Genomic DNA, 16,855 nt, shown 5'->3' with positions numbered 1-16,855 from the left:
AGAGGAAGTGCAAAGACCGGTACTAACTGCCGTCAATCAGCCGGTTGTTGTATTGCTGGTAAGCTTTCGTGCCGTCGCCTCGTCGTTGGAAGTGGATGGCAGCCACGCCCTTGGAGCGACCCGCACTATCGTAGTGGAGAGTCACGTCCTTGAGCGGGCCCACTGTTGTGTGGAAGAGCTCCTATAGTGACAATGACAGTCAGAAATACGCGGATGAACGTACGTATGAGAGAGACTAACCCTGACTTGCAGCTCGTTTACGTCAATAGGGAGGTTCGAGACAATGATCTTGTCTGCGGGCTGCTGGGAGGTTGGCGCTGGCACAGTCTTCGCGCCGTTGGACGCTGGAACTGCCCTTGCACGCGCCGCCGGTGCGGAGTTTGCAGTCCCAAGCACCTGAGCCTTGCCCGAGTTGCGACGAGGGTTCGACTTGCGGATTCCCTTGGGGCGGGTGGTGGCGATAATCTGAGTCGCCACCGTTAGTCGCGAGTAGCGACAAAACAAAGACGCGACCAAACAAGACGCGACGAACCTCATCCAAAGACTTGTCCATTGCGATAAAACGGGTTCCGAGGTCGATCTCGTCGTAAAGGGGGTTGGCGGCAGGTGGACGTGGCAGGGGTGATGGTGGCAGGAGGCAGGAAACTTGAACAAGCGCGAGGCGCAGGCGCCACGAATACCCCTGAGCGGCGCTTCAATGTCATGCATCCGCTTGTGGAAGTCATCGCTCGGGAAATCAATCGGAGTCTCAACCAGGACCCTGTCCGCAACTTTGTGGCACTGCCCAATCCCCATTTCTGCACTCCGTCAATTTCGTCCGGTCGTCTCCTCGCTCGTCTGTCTGTCCTCATCATCCCTTCAAGACTTCTGCAATGTCGCGAGGTGGACGCGGTGGTGGAAGAGGCGGTGGCCGGGGTGGATTTGGTGGTGGACGGGGCGGTTTCGGGGCGGGCAGCCTTCCTCCGATGGGTCTGACTTTCGCAGACATCCAGTCCTTGTCCAGAGAAGAGAGCGCGTTATACCCTGTATGTACCCTCCTATGGTCAATGGCATGGCTGCGTTGAGCTGTGACACAGCCATTAGAACCCTTACCTCTCTTGACCGAATACAATGAGGAAGAGAAGCGCATAGCGGAACTGCAGATCGGTTTCGCGACGCGCTTGCGCAACTCCGCCTACTATATCGTGGAGAACACAAAAACAACAGGTGGGTCGGGCTATCGTCGGGTGCGCCGATCAACAGCTGAATGGAGGCAAGTGTAGAACTTCCGCGTTACTCGGATAAATATCGTCCTTCGCCGGCGTCTCAGCCAACATTGAAGAGGAAGGATCTGCATCAGCCTTTCTTCCCTCAAGAGATCTTTGAAGAGTACTTCAATCCGAAGAAGCGGAAAATCTGTGAGGATGTAGTCAGTACACCTATGGGCGGTCTCTTACGTGACAATGTCTTCACAGCCCAGAAGAAGGTCGCGGGTAAACGCGTCAATCTGGACGAGATGGTTGAGGACGGAGAGGAACAAGTACGCGTAGTCTCTTTCATCTCTCACAATTTGCGTCCAGCTAATGTATACTTCTAGGAAAAGTCCGGCGATGAACGCTCAGACGCAGGCTCCCAAGCTATCGACGAAGACTACGACGTCGATGAAGAATACGACAACGACTACGCAGAGAACTACTTCGACAACGGAGAAGCAGACGATGGCGATGACCTCGGTGGAGGCGGCGATGAAGGGGGTGGAGGTATGTTCAGCTATCTTTGATTCGACAGCTCCTTGACAGTTTGCTTCGGAAACAGGATATGACTACGACTAGGCCCTACGTCGCCTTACCCCCTCATGCGCACTGTACGATGTCCATTTTTAAATATCTTTAGTCTTCAATAATTGTAGCATATCGGGTCGCATCGCAACCTCTTCCACATCACCGCCGCTAGAAACCAGTACATCCAACTCCACAGCAACACGTACGTCGCAATGCTTCTGCGCTCACTAAGATGAGACTCCACGGCAGGTCTTTCAGTGTTCCTGTTTCCCCCGCGGACGCTATGACACGAGGTAGCCCAACACAACGGTTGTACATGTTCCGCCTTCCTACCAAAATGGAAGTTTCATCCGTCGTATGTCCAGGTATGAGACCAATATGCGTTCTCGCCTCTAAGCAGTCAATCATCGACGTTCAGGCCTAGATCGCCGCAGCGCGAGGCTGGCCAGAGAAACCCAGCCCGTGGCCTTCATGTGCCTTGGCGTAGAAAATGAAGCTCGTGCTGATGGCAACCATTCGCCTGTCAATCACCGTCGGTACGCCCGCCTCTGCGTTCACTTCTCGTATTCAGGGCAACATTCTCGCTAGAAGATGGGAACGTGCTTGAGGGCCGTGTCCAGACATGCTTATGATGTACGAACAGGACACTGCGATGAAAGCAACACATGCGTGTGGATCTATTCAGCGCTGCCATGCAACGCCGACACGCCACAATAGCTTGACTCGGGGTAGCGGCTCGATTCCGCCTTCCGATCCGTGGGAGCCAACCTCTGCAAAAAGGACAATGAAGGCCAGAACCGCGTCATGGATCCTCGACATGCTCTTCCCCCGTGTTGGTGAAGCGCCAACTGCAGGTGCGGTACCTTCGCGGCAGACCTCGCGAAGAAGATCTCGGCTCTATGCTACAGGGTGCCGCGACGCAGATCTATGGGCAGAAAGATCTGTGCCTTCTCACGCGCTAAAATCCTGTGCAGTATGGGTGCATGTCCCCGCCCGAGATTCCACGAGTACCACATTGTAAACGAAGCGGCGGCTGTGCCACAGGGCGTCTTGCTCTTTCCTTCGCGTCGCACGGTGACGACGTAATGTTGGCTGGGTAATAGGTACATGAGGTCTCGGGGGGTCGGGAGAAGAACTTTACGATGGATCGTTCACTAAAGACTTGACGCGAAGGCGGCCAACTGGCAACGGCTTATCGGTAAGTATCTGCTCGGGCACCGTAGTGATGCCTGTTGCTCATACTCATGACAATATTGCCTCACGCCAAATTGAGCATGCAATTTGCGTGTCCACGACCTTCAAATACTGCGGCCAGATGCTTGGATCTCGCATCATCGTGTTCTTGTACAAGGAGTCCAGTAATTATGTGGGTCCACGGGCGCTTGTATGATCGAGGAACATAATTAATATCTGGCTGTTGTTCTCTGTTTGGTTGTGGTTCGTTTTATGTCCTCGCTCAACCGAGTTACATGTTGTCTTTCTACCACCACCATCATCCTCGCGCGCCTTGACGGTCCGCTCATTCTATCCCACTAATCTCGCCCTCGCTCTTAGGAACCATGCGCTTCACCACCCTCGTCCCTCTCTTCCTCGCGGTGCCGGCCACCGTCTTCGCTTGCGAAGGAGACTGCATTGTCGCTATCACGAATGCATTCCTTGGCAACTACTCTAGACCTATGCAGAGTGTGATGGGCAGCATGGTACGCGCCTATTTGACCATCCTTTGACGTGACAATCTGAATCGCTCGCCGCAGGCTGCACAAATAAGCAACATCATCCCCAGTCACCCGGACGAGCAGACCGCCATGACCTACCTCCAACCCATCATCTCCGCCTATCAGAAGGAAGCGTACCAGGGAATGGAGACTGCCATCTTCCCCAACTTCTTCCACGGCAAATGCCTTAATGACCAAGGCATTGAACCAGACGGCTGTCCTAACCCCGACTGCTCCATCGTCTGCGGCACGCCGGGCTCTATGGTCCACTACTACTCCAAGCTCAGGTTCATCGCGTTCAACGAGACCTACCATCATCTCCAGCGACTCTGTACCCCGGGAACCGACGCGTACAAACGCGCCGAGCAAGCCGTCGTGGCCGCCGCAGGTCACGATGAGCGCCGCAGGAGCTCCAGTAGGATCTATTCTCGGGCCCTCTCGAATGCTGTCAACGTCGCTCATGGCAACAAGGGCTCTGGTTCTGGTTCTGGTGCTGGCTCTAACTCTGGCTCTGGCTCCGGCTCTGGACATGACTCGGTACCAGGCTCTCGCCCAAAAGACTACACGACTGCTACTTCGAAAACTTCTCCGCCGAAGGTGCTGGTTCCTGTCTTCCTGAAGCGCGCGGACGACGTCAAATCCGAGTTCAAGAGCATCATGCAACAAGCACACGGGCTGCTTTCGGCGGCTTGCGGGGGCGATGGGGTACAGGAGACGAACGGTCTGCCTGAGTGCAGTTGGGAAGAGGCCATGAAGGAATACATCCTGTCGTTCCCTTGATGTGGTTGTTGTCATTATCGCACAATCAATGTGGTCATCTGTGAATGCGTATGTCCGTTGAGAAAACATATCGATGGCTGAGCGTAGAGAGAGCGTCTAATATGACGAAGTACAAATCCGCGAATGCAGCAGGCTACTGGTACAACCGGCGTAGGCCGATGTATTAGTACTGTGGGTATGCGTGAGGCGCATCGTAACGAGTCGTGGCGAGAGTCACGGGTCCCCATGACGCGACGGCTCGCGTATTCGTCTACAGTAGCTCATTTGGACACGTCGCTGAGGAGCGATACCTTCAGCGGCAGCTCGGGCTTCTTGCCGTTGACGCCGACGGTGGGGAATCGGATGCCGGAGATGTTCCATGCAATTGGCTTGTCCGAGAGCTCGAACGAGAAGTTGGCCAGGAGCAGTGCCAGCACGACCTCTGCAGATCGAGCGAATGTGTGAGACTGCTGGCCAAACGCTTGGGGAGAGATTCAGTGACTCACTCATCTCAAGCTGGGAGAACTTGAAGCCGCTAGAAGACGTTGAGCGGGATCAGCATCGTCGAGGCAGAACACGCGTCCGGCCTCCGAGGAGGAGGACACGGTGAAGAAGAACTGAACGCACATGCATGCTCGCCCGCCGCCGATAAACGTCATTCTGCACCCGAGCAATCAGTATCCGCCTCTTCCCTCGGTGCACGCGGCAGTGTGATGGGGTGGAGAGGGAGGCCGCGGACTCACAGGTTCGAGTACACCCCGGGGATGTGCGCCTCGACTAGCGCGTCGGGCTGGGGCGCGAGCCACCGCTCGGGCTTCCACTCCCACGCGTCCGCGCCCCATGTCTTCCTGTTCATGTTCGAGCCCATGATGCCGACATGCACGACCGTGTCCTTCGGCACGGCAATCTCGCTCATCAGCGCGCCGTCGACGCCGCGGAGTGGCTCCGCGAGCGGCAGGATCATGTCGCGCTGTGCCCTGGAAGGTCGACGGATGCGTGGACGGACGGAGCGGACCAGGGATGCGGAGATGGCCAATTTGGAGGAACCACGCGGGCGGGTGCGGGCGGGCATAGAAGGGGCGGGAGAAGGGGGCAGCGCGAGATTAGCATACAGTGTGTCTTCGGGAAGCGAGAAGACGGAGCGCCGGGCGGTCTGGGTCTGGCGCGCACGTAGAGCGGAAGGGACTCACTCTCGGAATATGAACGTCGCGGGCGGGTATCTGCGTGCGTGGGCCCGCGATCGTCAGTTGACACGCCGCGTGCGCGCGAGATGGCAGGGTCTGAATACGCACAGGCGGAGTGTCTCACGGCAGACTGCGTCGAGGAAAGGCAGCGCGACCAGTTCGTCGTACGGAATGTCGCGGCCGTCCGGGCTCGCTTCGAGGACCTCCGCACGCGCCCTAGCCTGTGCGTGCGGGTTCTGCGCGAGGAGATGCAGGATCTGCGATAGTGCGTTCGATGTCGTGTCCATCGCCGCGAAGGTCATCGTGCTGCGGGGCAGGGTCCGTCAGCGCATGCGTACGCGGGGCGTGCCCGCCAAGCGGAGGGGGGAAGGGTGCGGAGATGAGGGGAAGGGCACGGAGGGGAAGGGAAGCAGCGTACACCATCTGCCCGATGAGCTCTTCCTCGGAGAGCCTGTCTTCCACGGACGCCTGCGTGTTTGCCTTCACTGCGCGCGAGATAAGGGCCACGTCAGTATGATGTCAGGCGAGCCGAAGTGCGAAGTGCGATCGCGAAGACGCACGGAGGATGCTCATGAGGTCCTTCCCTTCGCCGACCTGCTGGAGAAGCGCTTCGTCCCCTTTATCGAGGCGCGCCTTCTTCTCGCGGTAAATTTCGGTCGCGCGCCGGTGCATGGTGTCGACGACGGCTTGAAGACGGTGCAGCCGAGGCATGGGAAGCCATTGCATCACCCGCCGGCGGAACGCAGGCGTGCCAATATGCACCAGATATGGCAGCGTCCACCGGAAGACGGAGAGGTCGTACAGCGACGGCCTGCGTTTGTACGTCAGCGCGTCCCCTTCATTACCTAGAGCGGAGGACAGCCAGCGCGGAGAAGAGAGAAGGTACTGACACGTAGGCTTTGATCGCGTCCGCGTACACGTCCGGCGTGAGGTCCTCCTCGAGCGGATCGAACGAATACCCGAGGCCGGCCTGCCCGATGAGCTCGAGCGCGGTGCGGCCCATCCAGTTCAGCATATCGATTTCCGCGGGCGCAGCACGGACACGCTCCTCGACAGCGACACGGAGCTAGAGACGCGGCGGGCGCACGTCGGGAGGCAGAAGCGGGCGGCAGTTAGCAGAGAAGCGAAGGGCGGGCCCGGGACCATCGGAGGACGGACCTTGTGCCCAACATCATAGAATATCGGCATCATGTGCCGCATGTGGGCTATCGAGAAGATGGGGTTCAGCATCCGGCGCTGCTTGCGGTGATGCTCCCCTGATGCACGATGCTAGATTGAGCGCGGGTGCTGTGGGTAAGGATGGCGCGAGCATGAGCGTACCGAGCGTAGACAATAGGCCAGGCCCGAGCGTCAACAGGTTGCTCCTGCGGCGGCGGCGATATCAGACAAGGCGCGAGGAGCAATTATTACGGAAAGACATACTTGATGAACCAGTCTGGCTGCTCGTAAGAGTACTGGTCTTTCACGACGATACTGTGCATCGCTCTAGGGTCGAAGACATAGAGGATCTTGCGCTGCCGAGTTGCGTGAAGTCAGTAACCGCCAATCTGTACCACAGTTCGGAGGCGACTTACGCCGTACGCGCCGTGGAGCCTCACGACAGGGCCGTACTTGTCGATCAGGTCGTGATAGAAGGGCATACCCTGTCTATTGAACATCTGCGGCAGATTGCCTACAGAGGGGAGCGCGTATGAGGAGCGAACATCACTAGGCACCCGAGAGAGGGCGGCGCAGCACGAGATTGCGCGAATTGGCACTCACCAGTCATCCATGACGGGGAAGGCGGACCCGGGATGTTGTCCAGAGGGCTCTTAACGAACGCCTGGCGGAAGTAGCGCCACAGCGAGTACGTTACTGTGCAGATGAGCACGCTCTGGAGGAGGGTGGCGAACATCTCTCTCGACCCGTCTGCGAACATTGACAGTGGGAGAACGGAGGATGAGAGATCGAGGAGCGTCGTGGAGAAGGATGCCGTTAAATGTACCCTTCCGGGGGCGTGGCACGAGCTGTGCTGACGGCAAACGTGATGTGTCCTCGGAGATGAGAAGCGGGCGGAAGGCAAGGATGGTGCGGGCAAGCCGTTCGCGTCTACCGCCGACGAAAGTGGGCGTGGCGGATGAGATGATCAGCGGCGTCTTCATACGGCGTTGGTCATACGTGCGGCGTCACTCGTGTCCTCGCGAATGATCCATTAAGCGTGGAATTCCCGGATGAAGCTAGCGGGAGCCCCACGTCCGCCAGCGACGCCAGATCCGTGCAGCGGCTGCGCGCGCTCCGAAGGGAAGGCGGCAGGTACGTTGTCTCGCGCAGCCTGGCGCGGAAACGTGTGAGACGGCGTCGTCAGGCATCGTCAGGCGTCGCCTTCAGGTCGCCCCGGCGGGTTTACGGGGGCAGAGAACGCACAGGGTCAGGAACGACGACCGCGCTTCGCGGGCCGGCTAGGGAGTGGCTTTGCTCGGCCAGCGAGGGTGCAGTATGGGCTGAGCGTTACCGGGATGAGTCCCGCAGGTTGTCATGCTACCTTTCCCTGCTGCATGGGAAGACATCTCGTAGCGCTTCCGTGGCATCCTGGGAGAGACGGCGGCGAAATTGGGTGAGAGGTCGACGGCGCTCGGCCAGCGGAGGGCGAGTGAGCATCATGGCGGTCTAGATCAGGCAGATAAAATCAGAAATACGCGGTGGAATGGCGGGAGGCATGAGAGCGAGCACAGCTGAGCCTGAACAAGAGCAGGAAAGGCCCTGGTTGGGCCCTGGTGAGAGGGGAGATGGTTGAGGTTGCTCCGAGGACTTCCGGGTTCGCTAAGCAGGAGGGACCCGCGGACTCGCCGGACTTTGTGCAGGGCGTTCACAGCCACCCCGCCCGTGACGAGAGATCATGATGCGACTAGCGGGCTCCCTGCGAATCTCCTGTGTTCGCTGCGGTTCCGAGGCGAGGAACTGCTTGAATTCCGAGACGATGGAGGTGAGAAAGACGTTCATTTTTCATGAGCGCCCATCGAATCTGGGGAACGCGCAAATGGGCGTCTGCGACCTCCGCTTTCTTTGAACTACGACGGCCACGCATGTCATTCTCGACGTTCCCGAGGCCTAGAACCCTCATACTGAGATTAACTAGGAAACCTGGTTGATGGCAGTGCAAACCAGCAAGCGTGGCTTAGCCAACTCTGCACTCTCCTTGCTCGATTCTCCCGTCCTCGCGACTGCCTCTCAATCTCCGCAGGTGGCAGCAGCAATCCCCGCGCCGGTGCGTCAGCTGGGGTTCGTTCTTACATGCTGTTTGCTGACTCAACGGCCCCCGGGGATGTCTACAGAGCGGGAGTGCGCAATTATAGTGGACACAACCTAGTAAGGTGTTGGGCGACTACGCCCGCCTTGTGGCCGACCAGCACCGCCAGCAGGAACTGTATACCACACTAGTCCGGACCCCGAAAGGCATAGTCCAGCGGCGCTGACGGCAGGTCTGTTGTGGGGCACACACTGTCGGCGGGTATCTGAAAGCTTTATCGGAGCTGCGACACATCCGATCGCGGAGCTCGAGCTTCCTTCTCCCGACTCCCGTGGGTCGCGACCCGTGCAGCGTAAGTGGCGCCCCATCTGTCTTGTTTACGCTATCTGTGGGCAGACTGCTAATGGACATGCACGCAGCGCCCGACATGCCCGCGTCCTAATCATACGCGTGTCCGCCTGCAGGGTATCCGGACGTGGTAAGACGGTAATTGAATGTGCCCGAGGGAACGTCCTTGAATTAGCGGGGTCTGGAACCCAGTTGATCGCCCGCTTTCACCAGGTCAAAAAGGGAGTAGCCCCACTGCGCAAGCAGCGTGCGCGCAGCATGTCGTTCGAACCGTGCTAGTGGAGACTAGACCTCACCTATCTCGACGCTGTAAGTCCATGTCCGAGGAGTCTCTCTATTTCCTACATGACCTCATCGAGGGCTGTCTGCAATCTGCGATCAGTAAATGGTATCGTCGCCCGTCTCCCAACGCCAGCCCGATAATTTGCAATCTATCAACTAAGTGGATTTACGGAAGATGCCAATGCGATCAAGGCGGTTCCGGAGCTGGGCTTTGCTACTCCTTATGGGCGCACGGAATTGTTAGCGAGGGCGCCAAACATACTCACATGATGTATTCAGAAATTCGACCCCGACCACATTTCAATCGTAGCTAACCGCCATCGAGACCTGTGCCTCATTGGTGATATATCCGGGAGGTAAGTTGCTACCTGCATAGAGTGACTTATGGACGACTCATCCAGAGTCATTTAGCCTCTCTGAGACGAGACCGGCGCGTTGCACGCTGCCACAGGCGTTGTCAAGCGGGACCTAGCGGACGTACTACGGGAAGTTAATTAGTATTTTCGTGGACATGTAAAGGGAGCCTGACGATCTTCCCAGATGCCTTGCACAGGGCCCATACCTACTCGCACGAGTCTATAGTAAGCGCGGCTCTGCGACCCACAATATAGGCAACATTCCACCCTCGAGCTCTTTCCATAAACCCACCGCAGTTCGGGTCATCCCGAAATGGCGACGCGTCTTGTTTTGTCTTGCTCCACGGGGCGTGTAGCGCATCGCGAAGTGGGCGGAGAAGCTACGGGGACACCCGACAGACATACCTAGGCTCTGTATATGAAGTTCATGACGTACTTTGTGAGTTATTCGGTTGAGTGTTCATTGAATCGATCGAGTCTGACCAGGTCTGAAGGCATCGGAAGCTCCGTGAATTCGAAGCAGTGTGAGGTTTTTCGGGGTTGAACATCGAGGGGCGGGAATCATCCTGTGGTGCACTCTTGCCTCTTTGCTTCCCCCTCTCTCCCCACACGGAGAACATCGGAACGGCTACCCGAGGGAATTGCGTGAGTGCCGACGCGGAGTTGGTGCTTCCAGAATGAGAGACTGCTTAGCGAGTTCGTGAGTACCATGAGGGAGATGGGGTAGTACCCCAACGCATATTACCGGGTCGTATGTCGTCAGTGACTAGTGAGGGGGCACGGGTGAAGTGCAATGCATGTTGGCTCCGCGGAAATGAGCCTCGTACATCCCGGGGGTAGACAAGGGGTCGGGCGTGGAAGCATGAAAGCAAGCTATCGATCCCCTCATCAACTGCCGATAGTATCAATCCGAACACAGGCTCACGAGAGGAACACGCAAAGTGGTCTGCATGCGAGATAGGAGAATTGCGAGTCAGTCCGCGAGCGGGCGGCACCATCCGCCCTACTGGTGCTCAAATAGCTCGTGTATGTGCAAATGACTTATCAATAATTCCACTCAGCCGTCTCACGGAAGTTAGGGGACTTACGAATACAGCCATAGAGCGAATAAACTCAGGAATTGCACACTGAGTGGTATTGTGTGCACCTACATTCGACCTACTACTTCATGCTCATTCTTTCTTGAAGAGTTGCATAGCTATACTGATAACTAACTGGACTCACCGGTACTCACCTTTGGCGTGCCTTTGATATTCGAGCCTGAATCATTAGCACGTTCAGAGATGGAAGCTGTTCGTTCCTTCAAATGGGAATGAGGCTGGAGCATGAAGGTGAAGAATTCGAAGAACTATTGCTCGTTTGGCCCGCTCATTCGCAAATTCGGTAGGCCATCATCTCCATCCTCGGAGCTCTTTCATGTCTTCGGCTTGAATCCTTCCTATGCCACCTGCCACTCTCGACGCAGAGGACGGTGCTCGCGGCGACGAAAGACATTGCGCGCGGTCATTCGGTTAGCGCCTGTCAAAGATCAAACTCTGACGTTCCCACGGAGGACTTCTGCAGACGCCCGCGCTCCCTTACCTTGTGCTATAAGCCCAGAACTTTCGCGACTGGCGCGACGGGAATATCATAAGAATGAAGCACTATTCGCTGGGTGAATGATGTGAGAACTGAAAATGAGTGTGCCGGGACAAGCTTTATGCAAATATATGCGCATATATCCACGATGTACGGTCCCTGCAATGAATTAGCTCACCTTCACCGAAAAGACTCACCGTCGAAATTGCCTTTTATGCCAGCGAGTAATGCGGGGACGCAGATGGATGGGAAGGTCAAGCTTCAAGGTCAGTGGGAGGTGAGCGAGGTGGAGGTTCGGGGGAAAGAAGCGATCCGACGACTCCAGCGCGTTGAGGGCCTTATATACGTAGATCGGGGCGCAGGGTTTCGGTTGACTGGAATTAAGTTTCACAACATATCAGTATAGAGACGCAACAATTTGAAGAAAGTAAGTAGACGCGTCGGAAACTCAAATCTCAGAACGCGTCGCGTAGCACGTGCTGCGACAATTCTCTTCACAGTCCGAATTAGGCAAGCCGTGTGGTTCGCTCACGAACCCCGGCAAACAGCGAAAACACCACGAAGCCGCGCACCGTACCCTGGTTAGTTCAGACATGTACCCACGAACACCGTTGGGAGTCTGCGATGATCCAACCCCAAAACCGAAATGGGTCATCACACCCGTTTTAAATACTCCACCCGGGTAACACGGCACTCCAAAGCCATTTTTGGGTTGGATCATCTTGATTTACTGCATACTGTTACAACGATTTGAATCCACGTCGTCCTGCCTTAGGAACATCAATATAGCAGCACATGTTACGGTGCCCATTCGTCTCCTGCCGCCTTCCTGGTACGCACTCTTCTCGCCGTCACTTCTTCTCGAAGTTCAGATCACAAATCACGTCCTTCCACGCATCCAGCACCCCGAGCATCTTCGCGGCCTTCGACCTAATTCCCGCCTCCGCGAGCTCACCCATCGGCAGGTAGAGCGGCCACGGCTTTCCGGTCGCGCGTCCCTCGCGACGCACGACATCTACCAGCAACTCCATCGCGCGTTTCGGGTCCCCGCGGAAGCGTGCGCCGGCCCCCGCGATACCGATCTTCGTGCCCTCGCGCGTAGCGTCGTAGGCTGGGATATTGTTGAACTCGTGCCAGGGCCCGGCGAGCGAGTTGGTGACAAATCCGCCAGGCTCGACTATCAGTGTTCGCAGGCCGAGGGGGGTGAGCTCCGCGTTGAGCGTCTCGCCGAGGACTGCAGATGTGTATCAGGGAGCGCGCGGACAGGGACGCGAGCGGAGAGTACTCACCTCGGACTGCGGCCTTAGAAGTGACGTACGGGCCTGTAATTGATATGCGTCCAGTCAGCATTTGTTTTTACGCAGGCGCTTAGTCGTCATTCAAGACGACTCACCGGAGCCCTGTGTTTCATCGGGAAGGGATAAGCACGATGGCTGATAGAGCGGATGGTCAAGATACCCACGGGAATCTCGGGCACCCAGCTCGCACGGCTGCCGATGAGGACGATGGTGCCGCTGAAGCGGTCGCGCATGTGCGGCAGCACCGCGTTCGTCACGTCCATCAGCCCGAAGAAGTTCGTGTTGAACTGCTGGCGCAAGACATCGGATCTACCGCCAAAATCCTAAACATCGTCGTCCCCACTAACAACATAGATAGGTCTACGCACCCGCCTTCCTCCAAGATCGCCTTGTGCCCATACCCAGCATTGTTGACGAGGACGTCGATGCGCCCGAAGAAGGTCACGGCCTCGTCGATCTTGGCCTTGATGCTCGCGAAGCCCTCCGTGACGTCGAGCGGCATGGTGCGCAGCTTGTCCGAGGCCGGGAAGTCCTGGATCTTGTCCAGAGAGCGGGCGGTCGCGATGACACAGTCGCCGCGGCTTAGCGCAATGAGCACGAGGTGGTGGCCGAAACCGCTGGATGTCCCTGGGGCATGTATTTGGGGGGTGTTAAAGTGTTGTCGATGGAGATGAGCATGCATGAGCGCACCAGTGATGAACCACACCAGTTCTTTCTTCCCTTCTGACATTGTGTGATATTTGTGCAGCTTAAGGGGCGAGTGGCGATTTCCCGGATCTCGGTATGCGAGAGACGAGGTGGATTAGATCCAAGTTGTCCCCGAGTACAGCAGTGCCGCCCGCGATATTTGGCTTCTTTGATACACTCTGGAGCTTAAGTCGCCCGGCCCGCTGACCTCCCGGCATCGACGTTAATGTGCCACAATACGGCAGGCCGAAGACGTTCGGAGTTTGACGTCGATGCCACAGGAGGCAGATGACAGTGCCATTCTTGATGGCCCATGGAAAATCTAGAGGTTCAAACGCGAATTTTATGATGAACGACCAAGCTATGTGGATATGAGTTTATCGACGTACAGTACGTTCTTTGGGTGTTATACAGCAACCTTGGCGGGTATTCGAAGGAGAGGACAAGTACTTCGGTCACCGCGCGGCGCGCGCTGTGGCACATCTTACATTAGCGCTCATACCGGGGATCTCCGTTCTCATCAGATCTCTCTCGATCGCACTCCGGAAGCGTAGGTGATCTAAGCGCTCAGACTCATCCCGCCTCTCCTCATCCTCCCTCTTGTCTCCCTCACTTGCAGCGTCCTCCGTGATCTTGCTTCTTACTTGCTGAGGCTAAGGAGAGACTGTATATATTCTGGCAGCTCCAGCTCTACTCAAACGAGAACACATCTTCGAACGGAGCAAAAACGCCCAGCGGTCACTCTCGCATCCTCTGCTTAAACCGCTTGCAATTATCACTGAGCCTACCAGCACGCGTACAACATACGATACAGGGAATTCCGCTCGGCTGCAACATACAGAAACTTTCAAGATCTGATATGGCAGTCACCCTCTTGCCTCTCCCGCCATTTCCCTCTACGCGAGCCCGCGCGACCCTCTCGCCATCTCAATCAGCCGGACTCCTCCAAACCATTTCCGGTGCCCTCTCACAGGTTTTGTCTCTCACCGACACGCAAATCAACACCCCTGCTACCCTCACATTCATCTCATCGTATGCGAAAGACGGTGCTCAACAGTCTCTCCAATCCCTCATCTGGGGCACAGATGACAGCCCCCCACGACTGAGCCAGACCGAGCGCAAGATCCGCCATGCAGTTTTCGTGCTCGCTGAACGCCTCGCACCCTTTGGCACACTAGACCTGCAAACTCTCGTGGACCTTAGCGTTGCCTACGCACGCGTTTCGCCCACGCGTATCCGAGGCATGTTCGCCTCGGCCTTTGTCCAATCCCGCAAGGCTCCCGAACTCATCGAACAAGCGCAGAAGAGTGCACTCCCCGCCTTCACCACACTCTTCTCTTCGCCCTCTCAAGGTCTGTATGGCCTCCGCAAGACTGCCCATATCCTACTGTGTTTCCTTCGTCCCGCGCCCGCAGAGGCCACACGAATCTTTGCGCGCAACACCGCGTTCATGCGTGCCCTCGCGAACGCATATGACGCGGGGCTCGCAACGCTTGCGCAGACATACGGAGGCGTTCGTGTGCTGTCCACGCTGATTGCGGGTGGTGCGCCGACGCGCGAACTCGACGAGTGGGAGCGCCTTTTCCTCGAAACCAAGACGGCGCTCCTTGACACGTTCCACGTCCTTGTGCGCGTCCTGCTCGATGACGTCGCCGAAGTCACTCAGGCCGGACCTGCGCTCGCCGCGCGGGCGGAACCGGCGTTCGAAGTCGTCTTTGGCCTCCTCGATGTCCCCGCCAGCAGTGGAGGTCCGATGGCGGACGGGGTCCCGCCGACCGCGTTTCTCAACCGTCCACTCCTCGCGGACTACCAGCACGCGTACAACTTCTCGCACACCTTGGCAGACGTCTTGCGCCGCACCGAGGACGCGCGCGCGGACCTCTTGGAGTCTTCGCTCCGTGCCATGGCAGACAATGTCGCGTCGGGCTCCAGCGCTGGCGCGCTGAAGCTCATCATCCGCTCCTCCGGGGTCCCGCCCGGCATCGACAACCTCAGGCGCGAACCCGCTGGTAAGGCGCCACCCGGAGACACGAAGAGCAAGGGCAAGGCCACCAGCGGACAGCGGGTCGGCTCATCCGTGGACGTGCCGGACGAGCAGCTCGATATCGCGCTCGCGCAGGTCTTGGACCTCTTCCCGGATCAGGACTCAGGATACGTGCGTTATCTGCTCTCGCATAGCGACTACCCGTACCGCGGGGACGCGGAGCGCCTCATCGGCGCGCTCCTTGAAGGCACAGCCCCGTCCCAGGCGGATGTGAAGGCGGCTATGGCGAGGGAGGGTGCGGGCGTGCAGCTGGACGAGAAGCCAAGCGTGCATGTCGAATACTCTCTTACAAGTGAACGACGGAATGTGTTCGACGATGAGGCGATGGATCTGAGCAAGGTCAAGATCGGGAAGAACAGGTACATGCTCTCCTTCGTTCCCCCACATTCGCTCGCTGACATCCAGTGATCTGTGACAGCGATGACGCACAAACAGTCCTGCAGGATCGGTCGTTCATCGAGCAGATGAAAGCGGACATCCTACGGCGCGCGGAAGAGATTTCTGACGACTCGGACGAGGAAGACGATGCCGGGGCCCAAGCAATGGGCGGCGGCGGAAAAGGCAAAGGCCGCGCGGCCGCACTCGACGATGACGAGCTCGACGATGCTGACGTGGTCAAGGTGCGCGATGGAGACGCATCGGACGACGAGGAAGATGAGGACGACGACGAGGCAGAGGACGCCGTGGAGGCACCACGCACGCCGGAGGCCATACTTGAGCTCGCGTACATCCGAGACGCGAAGCTGTTCGACCGCGATGGGCAGACGCGGCGTAGCAAGGCGCGCGCGGACCTCAAGGCGCAAACAGGTACGTCAACTTTGTCTCGCGTTGCTCGATTGTAGGGCTGACGTGTAGGATAGGGATGTCGGACGAGCAAATTGAGGGCTGGCGGATCATGCTCGAGCGAGATGTACGTCTTATCTCTTACCCGTTCTCAGGCTTGCTATTGCGTGCATTGCTGACCTGTGTTGTCTTTAGCCGAAGAAGAAAGAGAAGATGCTTGCGAAGCACGAGTTCGCGGGCAATAAGCCCCTCGCGTCTCCACCAGAAGCGGGTCCGTCCAGCGCGAATTCGCGTGGCGGAGGCCAGGGCCAAGGCCAGCGTGGGCGCGGGGGAGGTCGCGGCAGAGGGAGTAGAGGGGGCAGAGGCCGTGGTGGCGGTGCTGGTGGACAGGAGGGAGGTGAAGGCGCGGACCGCGCGTGGAAGGACAAGAACAAGGCGAGCCGCGGGAACCACAACCGCAAGCGAGGCCATGACAAGAAGATGGCGAGGGTGGGCGGTCCGGGCTGAAGTCTGACTGATGCGGACCATCTCGCTCAAGTGCGACTCTGGGTAACAGGGGCCTTGGCTACAGTGCCCCCACGAGATATCTCACTGTTCGAATCGACATTGATACGAACCCTCACCATATAGATGATCTTTTGTCGAGGTTCTGCGTATCGGTACACTGTCTAACAGTGTTCCGCAAAGTCCACCTGGACATTCACAACGACATGTTCAGCGTGTATGGGGCGCTATCGACGTAGGATCTGCTGCATACACTGAAACGACTTCTGCCCGTCATTGCGTTGCGCGATAGAGGTAGATTCGTGTAGTTGCCAAATCGAGCAACCGATTT

The 16,855-nt window shown here is 57.6% G+C and overlaps 6 protein-coding genes across 6 annotated transcripts; 3 read left to right on the top strand and 3 right to left on the bottom strand.

Moving 5' to 3' along the window:
- Positions 1-22: 22 nt before the first annotated feature.
- Positions 23-553, bottom strand: TRAVEDRAFT_51115 (uncharacterized protein; the record flags this gene model as incomplete). Its single annotated transcript, XM_008043808.1, has 3 exons — positions 23-181; positions 241-465; positions 533-553. The coding sequence occupies 3 exons, from the start codon at positions 551-553 to the stop codon at positions 23-25; spliced, it is 405 nt and encodes a 134-aa protein (XP_008041999.1).
- Positions 554-965: 412 nt separating this feature from the next.
- Positions 966-1,811, top strand: TRAVEDRAFT_51114 (uncharacterized protein; the record flags this gene model as incomplete). Its single annotated transcript, XM_008043807.1, has 6 exons — positions 966-1,025; positions 1,077-1,206; positions 1,263-1,397; positions 1,455-1,519; positions 1,577-1,739; positions 1,795-1,811. 6 exons carry the CDS (start codon positions 966-968, stop codon positions 1,809-1,811), a joined length of 570 nt encoding a protein of 189 aa, XP_008041998.1.
- Positions 1,812-3,319: 1,508 nt separating this feature from the next.
- TRAVEDRAFT_131048 (uncharacterized protein) lies at positions 3,320-4,255 on the top strand (the record flags this gene model as incomplete). Its single annotated transcript, XM_008044086.1, has 3 exons — positions 3,320-3,460; positions 3,515-3,922; positions 4,073-4,255. The coding sequence occupies 3 exons, from the start codon at positions 3,320-3,322 to the stop codon at positions 4,253-4,255; spliced, it is 732 nt and encodes a 243-aa protein (XP_008042277.1).
- Positions 4,256-4,314: 59 nt separating this feature from the next.
- Positions 4,315-8,000, bottom strand: TRAVEDRAFT_73987 (cytochrome P450). Its single transcript, XM_008044085.1, has 14 exons — positions 7,180-8,000; positions 6,993-7,090; positions 6,841-6,932; positions 6,739-6,782; positions 6,577-6,674; positions 6,309-6,484; positions 5,979-6,229; positions 5,837-5,903; positions 5,527-5,724; positions 5,425-5,454; positions 4,978-5,211; positions 4,862-4,894; positions 4,741-4,769; positions 4,315-4,676 (listed from the first exon to the last, which is right to left on the bottom strand). The coding sequence occupies exons 1-14, from the start codon at positions 7,334-7,336 to the stop codon at positions 4,516-4,518; spliced, it is 1,668 nt and encodes a 555-aa protein (XP_008042276.1). The 5' UTR covers positions 7,337-8,000; the 3' UTR covers positions 4,315-4,515.
- A 3,919-nt stretch (positions 8,001-11,919) lies between these two features.
- Positions 11,920-13,323, bottom strand: TRAVEDRAFT_172598 (NAD-P-binding protein). Its single transcript, XM_008044084.1, has 6 exons — positions 13,197-13,323; positions 12,875-13,133; positions 12,671-12,815; positions 12,602-12,608; positions 12,498-12,530; positions 11,920-12,442 (listed from the first exon to the last, which is right to left on the bottom strand). Exons 1-6 carry the CDS (start codon positions 13,234-13,236, stop codon positions 12,060-12,062), a joined length of 867 nt encoding a protein of 288 aa, XP_008042275.1. The 5' UTR covers positions 13,237-13,323; the 3' UTR covers positions 11,920-12,059.
- Positions 13,324-14,052: 729 nt separating this feature from the next.
- Positions 14,053-16,527, top strand: TRAVEDRAFT_51110 (uncharacterized protein; the record flags this gene model as incomplete). Its single annotated transcript, XM_008043806.1, has 4 exons — positions 14,053-15,596; positions 15,656-16,044; positions 16,098-16,147; positions 16,216-16,527. 4 exons carry the CDS (start codon positions 14,053-14,055, stop codon positions 16,525-16,527), a joined length of 2,295 nt encoding a protein of 764 aa, XP_008041997.1.
- Between the last annotated feature and the right edge of the window lie 328 nt (positions 16,528-16,855).

The sequence above is a fragment of the Trametes versicolor genome (assembly GCF_000271585.1).
Source record: "Trametes versicolor FP-101664 SS1 unplaced genomic scaffold TRAVEscaffold_10, whole genome shotgun sequence".
Taxonomy (NCBI): Eukaryota; Fungi; Basidiomycota; class Agaricomycetes; order Polyporales; family Polyporaceae; genus Trametes; species Trametes versicolor.
Note: the sequence above shows the minus strand (reverse complement) of the source record. Positions and strands in the feature narration are given on the sequence as shown.

Coding starts and splice junctions, on each gene's coding strand:
- TRAVEDRAFT_73987 (XM_008044085.1), bottom strand. CDS start 7,336: ATGTTCGCAGACGGGTCGAGAGAGATGTTCGCCACCCTCCTCCAGAGC. Junction 6,783..6,840: donor CAGCCAGACTGGTTCATCAA/GTATGTCTTTCC, acceptor CCGCCGCCGCAG/GAGCAACCTGTTGACGCTCG. Junction 6,485..6,576: donor TCTATGATGTTGGGCACAAG/GTCCGTCCTCCG, acceptor CCGCGTCTCTAG/CTCCGTGTCGCTGTCGAGGA.
- TRAVEDRAFT_172598 (XM_008044084.1), bottom strand. CDS start 13,236: ATGTCAGAAGGGAAGAAAGAACTGGTGTGGTTCATCACTG. Junction 12,816..12,874: donor GCGATCTTGGAGGAAGGCGG/GTGCGTAGACCT, acceptor TTTTGGCGGTAG/ATCCGATGTCTTGCGCCAGC. Junction 12,443..12,497: donor TTCTAAGGCCGCAGTCCGAG/GTGAGTACTCTC, acceptor ACACATCTGCAG/TCCTCGGCGAGACGCTCAAC.